Source organism: Juglans regia, chromosome 13 (genome assembly GCF_001411555.2).
Source record: "Juglans regia cultivar Chandler chromosome 13, Walnut 2.0, whole genome shotgun sequence".
NCBI lineage: Eukaryota > Viridiplantae > Streptophyta > Magnoliopsida > Fagales > Juglandaceae > Juglans > Juglans regia.
In genome coordinates this window covers 31,806,832-31,812,747 of record NC_049913.1, presented here as the reverse complement: position 1 = coordinate 31,812,747, position 5,916 = coordinate 31,806,832, and the positions used below count along the sequence as shown (strand labels likewise).

Sequence of the window (5,916 nt, the reverse complement as noted above, 5' to 3'; positions counted from 1 at the left end):
AAGCCTACCCCAGAAGCAGACTACAGCATAATTCCAATGCGATGTGCGCACTCACTCCCTCCCCAGAATGTTCAACCATCTTCCACCTCCATCAACTTCTACTCCCAACTCGCACTTCTTCAAACCACCAATCTGCTCCCTCACCTTAGACCTTACAAAGTTACAAACCCACCAGAACTCTCACAAAGCACAACCACTTTGTGTGAACAAGGCAGTCTCAATCAGTTTGTTATCTCCTGCTAGTCTGACAGTTATATTAAAGCCATCAGGAATAGACAGAAATCAAGTTTCGTTATAAAAAATAGTGATCAGCATATATTATTCAGAATACCACATTCAAGATCATAAACAGTATCGTTTGAGCCAATTAATAGCACCAAAACTACTAAGGCTAATTTAAAGTGATTTTTCTTTCCTTTTCTCTTTTTCCTTTTTTTTTTTTATTTTTTTTATACTGAGAATTTAATCTGTTAGACCACAAAAATTGTCATCTCATTGCAGGTAAGATTCCTATCTTTTCTGAGGTTTAACAGGTAAAACAGTAGTGGCAGACAACTGGTTTGACAGTAGGTAATCAACGACCACTTCCTTGCCTACTTCTCATCTCCGGGTCCCTGAAGTCAAATATATCCAAAGGTAAGATGGATCCAATTCTGGAGAAATAATTAAGATACATATATAATGAGTCAGACCTCTGAATGTGATCAAGAATTAGAAGTCTTGGTCCAGGAGGGATTTTTGCATCTCTAAGAGCACTGAAACACATCGCGGCCATTACAGTATAAATTTAGGGCTAAGACATCTTTGAGAGATAGACAGAAAGAGAGCTTAAAAAGATGCAAATCCAATTACCTGTCAGTGAGCAGAGGTAATGTGCTATCCGTTAACAAGCCTTTCTTGAAATTCTTCTCGAAATTCTGGAGGCCAAGGTTATACAACATGGATCTTGTTTTAATATAGAAGACATCTTCAACTGGAGGTTTAGAGAACTTTTCCCCTAGCTGCATAACCACATGGATAAGTGCTCAGCATAATAAGTGTGTGCCAATAGAACACTACATGTTACCATCTCATACCACAAAGGGAAAATCTAACGTCTTTTTTTTTTTTTTTTTTTTTTCTAACGTGTCACTAACCCCATTGTCACCCATTATAAATTAACTTGTGAGACTGTATTGATTCAAACCACTCACATCCATCCACTTTGAGAATATTCTCAAGTTCTCAACATTGATGTAGGGGAATGGTATTTATCTTTAGCTTTTTCAAATGAAAACTAAGGCCATAGATAGCAGAAAAATATTTAAATACATTTTATAAATGAAGATGGTCATATTTTCATACTTTTGATTTTTTATCACTCTCGGAAGGAGTCAATATATGCCAGACATCTAGAAATGCTAGACTTGAATCGGGAACGCCATGGAAGTTCATTGATGAATGACAAGCACAACTTGTTGATGTGATGTGTTTGACGATTCTACAATATTCATCGGTTTCGCAGTTATTGATGGTTAAGGTCTAGAATATAAGCACACTGTTGAATTTCAGCCACTTTTGAAATGATAATTTCCTTCCTCTAATTGCTCACCTTGAAAAGTCCACCTTGGACAAGAGCAAAAAAGAGGCCAGAAGTGATTGCATTTGCTGCTTGATTTGGGGCACCCGCGCCCATGCCACTCACCAATGTAAACATAGCTCCAGAACCAAAAGCTGCCACCATGCTGCAATGATAAACTCCACTAATAAGAAAGTACATGGAATAAAAATAAGGATAACACGCAATTTTTTTTTTTTTTGATAAGTAGGATAACACGCAACTAAAACACAATGGTGATCTATGACCCCAATATTATACAGAAACAACGCGTATGTCAAATCCATGGCCCCCAAATGAAAATAGAGCACTCTCCACATGAAGTAAGCGAGCCATTCCCAGTACCTCTTGTCAATACATCAGAGTTTCAATGGAAATATTTATTTATATCACCATCCAAGGTTGTCTTCCAATATACATTCAGGAGATTCTCGTATCAATTTTCAAAAAAGTAGACTCCTCAAGTTCCCTCAGATTCATAAAACATGAAGATCACATCTAGATTCAAAATAAAATGATATATAAAGTTAGAGTACATGTTAAATTGATGTCCGTTAGCGTTGTTTATATAAAGCCACAGTGCAGATTTGCTGCCGGATATGCATCAAACTACCAAGTGCATCCCATAGTCATTTATTCTCACTGTTCAATAGATGTTGTAAAAGTTGGTTTTCATGATTGCATCCTTATCAGAATTGAAAAAAAAAATTAGTAAAATCTGTTTGGGAAATATGTCCTTCATGAAATTACATGCAAAATGAATGGACTGACAATATCACATTCCACACTTGGATGATGTAAAATAGCTAACAGATCAAGCATAAAACTTCTGGTTCCACCCATGATTCTTTCACTTTAGACCCAAGAGCAAAACATTTCCAGATTGGGCCTCAACATTTTCAAATTCAAATCAAACAAGTGTAGGTGAACTACAATCTTCCCAGTAGACTATCAACGTTTACCAGTACCGAAACATGCATCCACATTGAAATGGTCCAAAGGCTCACATTTATTTTCCCTACATCATTTAAAAATAATGTAGAAACACATAATATGTAGCTGGTGCCATTAATGAGGCCACCTAGATTCATCAGAAATAATTTATCCATGGGTTACATTAAGGGAGGACAATCAGTCTTAGATTTACCACTTTAGTCTTCTTCTTATCTTATATAAGTGAGGAAAAAAACAAAACTGTTGCGGAAATGAGGACTTGAGTTGGTTTCTGATTCCAATAGTAGATTTCAATCTATAATCTCTGTGAAATATTTCCGACCTACCAACAAAAACAACAATAAAAGCTCAGAAAATGTAATTTTGCTGGAATAGTCTGTACTGCAACAGTAATAAACAGTAAATTTCATCTTGCAAAGAGAAGTCTCTACACCATAATCGATTACAATAATTGGATTGCTAATTTACTTGATATAAAGTATATGTAAATTGAGTTCTTATATCAGCTAGATCAGCGAACATCTAAAAATATCCCAACTAATAGAAGTACAATGAGTGAAAAACCACCTTCGCTCTAGGACGTATGATGACGAAAAAAAATTTTTGTATGAGCCTTGGACACAAAATTTAAAACTGGGTTTGGGGAATCTGGGGGCTCCCCTGGTCCCACAGCACAGCCCAAATATAAAATCTTTGCCTTACATCCTAATTGTCAAAATCCAGGATGTAGATCTCAGCAGCATCATTAATAACATATCACCAGAGAAGGACACTTGCACACTTAAAGGAATACCAGCTAAATTTTTCCTGAACATACAAGAAATTATTTCACATGAAGCCGGGACAGGGTAAAACAATGCAACAAGTTCAAGCTGATTAAAGTAAGTATGGATTTCATAATCACTAAAACAAGTCCACTAAGCACAAATTCCAGGTAGTGGAATATGCACATCCCAAAGAATACAGCAGAAAGAAATCGTAGAAGAAGAAAGGAGTAAGGAAATCTCACCTAGACTGGACATCCTCCTTGCCTCTAAGTCGTCTCATGACAGAGGTGATGCCAGCATTGACACCTGTTATCACAGCAAAGTTGCGAGCTTGTACCAACGGACCCCCAGCAAGAGACTTTAATCAAAGCAAACCATTTGTAATATTATCAAGGAAACACCATTTTTTCTATAAATCAACGAGACCCCTTACAGAAAATGAGAAAGTGTTTACAATGATATCACATATTATCTTTTAAGTCTTATTAGTAAGTACAAAGTTGTTATCCATAACTACAACCATAGTTCATAATATGGGTAAAATTACCAAACCCAACAATAAAAACAACATCAAGGCTTTAACCTACAATCGTTTGATTTCCTTCAACTTTACCCTAATCTACCAAGCCAAGAACCTTTTTTAGTACTACTACTACTACTCTGATATGAGAAAGCTATAATGAAAAGAGTATAGAAGAAAAATGAGGAAGAGGGACTTGAACCTGTGCTTGTTGGAAAGAGGCCATGGCTTGGGGGCTGCCCTGGGGTGGAGTGGCTAGGAGAGAGGAAGGCATGTCGTTGGTGAGAGTGCCCATGAGAGCGCCTATGGCAGCGCCCTGAGCGGCGCTGGTGGCGGTGACCAAGGCAACCTCCACCGGCAGCGACTGCTTGGCCAACCACCCCTTGAACTGAGTCTCCAACTCCTTGAAGCGCGCCTGTAACTGCTCAATTGGGTTCTGCTGCGGCATCATCTTCGCCACCATCACTCCCTCTTTTCCTTGCTCCATTCAGAGTATTCAATAGAATGGCTCTTTCTTTCTTCCTTACTCTTCGTGTATAAAGATTCTGGTGCCTCTGGTGCCCAAAGCCAGATGCTCTCCTGCTCCTATGGAAGTATTGTGGATAACCAACTACAGTGGCACCCTGTCAATATATTGGGCCATTGGCTTAGTTATTGTCGTTGTTATTATTATTATTATCATCATCAACCACCAAACGGCAAACCTTGCTCTTCGATTCTCTTGGGTGCAATAAAATCTAGGCCCGCATCTCCGAACCGGGGTGCCCTTCCTGCACACCGTCTTTGGCATGGGGTTGCCTCTTGGAATTCGACCACGCACTTCGTGGACGATGCCTCTGTCCATGAGCCGAGAGACGAGTTGGATCTTTGATCCGTCCTTCGCCCCCCCCATCCGGCCCAAATGGATCCCTGGCTCATTAGGCCCAGAACTTGTCAAATGGTCCGGAACAATTCTAAATAGCCTAAATTTAAAAAAAAAAAAAAAAAATTGAAAAACAATATGACAAAATGAAATACAACTTGTCAAAGCATAAAACATAAAATTCTAAGTTCTAACTAGTAAGATAGTAAATATTAAGTTGTAACTAATAATTCTAAACTATTATAAATTAATCTAAAACTATTATAAACTAATCTAAAAATATTACAAATTTTTAAATAATTTAAATGAATAAAAATCTTTCAAAAAAATAATAAATTGTACCAAGATGACATCCTTTGATATTGACTTTGAGTTTGAGATTGGAATTTGGGGGTGGTGGGCAAGTGAGCCTGTGAGATTATAAAACCTAAAAAAAAGGAAAACAAATTAGAATTACAAATAATATATACATATATAAAAAAAGTTAAAAACTGGAATCTACAAGTACAAACTAATGTGAGATCATAAACTTCTTGTAGGCATTTTTGTCAAGATTAGATTATTGGAGATTTGGGATTAGGGTTGGGCAAGTGAGACTATAAAACTTGAAAAATAAAGTAAAAAAATTAAAAAATACAAACATTATATAGATATGCAAAAAACTTAAGTACAAACCAAGATGAGATTGAGATCATTGGGATTAGAATTGGGCATGTGACAGTGAGACTATAAAACCTGAAAAAAAAAATAGAATTACAAACATTATATACATATGTAAAAACTACAAATAATTAATAGACAAATTATACAAACCAATGGCAAAGGTGGATCAAAATTATATTGCGGCCAATATAGACATAGCCTAATTTCTTGAAGTCATCCCTGCAACAATTGAATTTGAAATTAAGTGCGCTCAAATAAATATAAGTTATAACACAATATATTAAAAGCAAAAGCAAATCAATGAATTAAGAGCGATTATCAAATCCAGGCCGATCACCACCTTCCTCCTCGCCAGCCTCCTAAAAGTCTACCAAATCTGGAATATAAATTGGCTTCCCTTTATATTCTGAGTGCAAATCAATGCCTCCATAGTGATAGGAGACAAATGAACTCTGGAATTGATCCAATATTTGCCCCTGGTGCTAAGGTCGACTCTAAGGTTATTGTAGTAATAGGGATGGCCAAAATACTACAAGCTATATCTCCAAAGATG

General features: G+C 36.8%; 1 protein-coding gene across 1 annotated transcript; it reads right to left on the bottom strand.

The window, feature by feature from the left end:
* Positions 1-272: 272 nt before the first annotated feature.
* On the bottom strand, positions 273-4,458 carry LOC108996624 (chloroplastic import inner membrane translocase subunit HP30-2-like). Its single transcript, XM_018972619.2, has 6 exons — positions 4,041-4,458; positions 3,561-3,676; positions 1,592-1,724; positions 853-1,001; positions 693-755; positions 273-614 (listed from the first exon to the last, which is right to left on the bottom strand). Exons 1-6 carry the CDS (start codon positions 4,323-4,325, stop codon positions 575-577), a joined length of 786 nt encoding a protein of 261 aa, XP_018828164.1. The 5' UTR covers positions 4,326-4,458; the 3' UTR covers positions 273-574.
* Between the last annotated feature and the right edge of the window lie 1,458 nt (positions 4,459-5,916).

Coding starts and splice junctions, on each gene's coding strand:
- LOC108996624 (XM_018972619.2), bottom strand. CDS start 4,325: ATGGAGCAAGGAAAAGAGGGAGTGATGGTGGCGAAGATGATGCCGCAG. Junction 1,725..3,560: donor AAGGAGGATGTCCAGTCTAG/GTGAGATTTCCT, acceptor TTATCATTGCAG/CATGGTGGCAGCTTTTGGTT. Junction 615..692: donor ATTCTTGATCACATTCAGAG/GTCTGACTCATT, acceptor ATTTGACTTCAG/GGACCCGGAGATGAGAAGTA.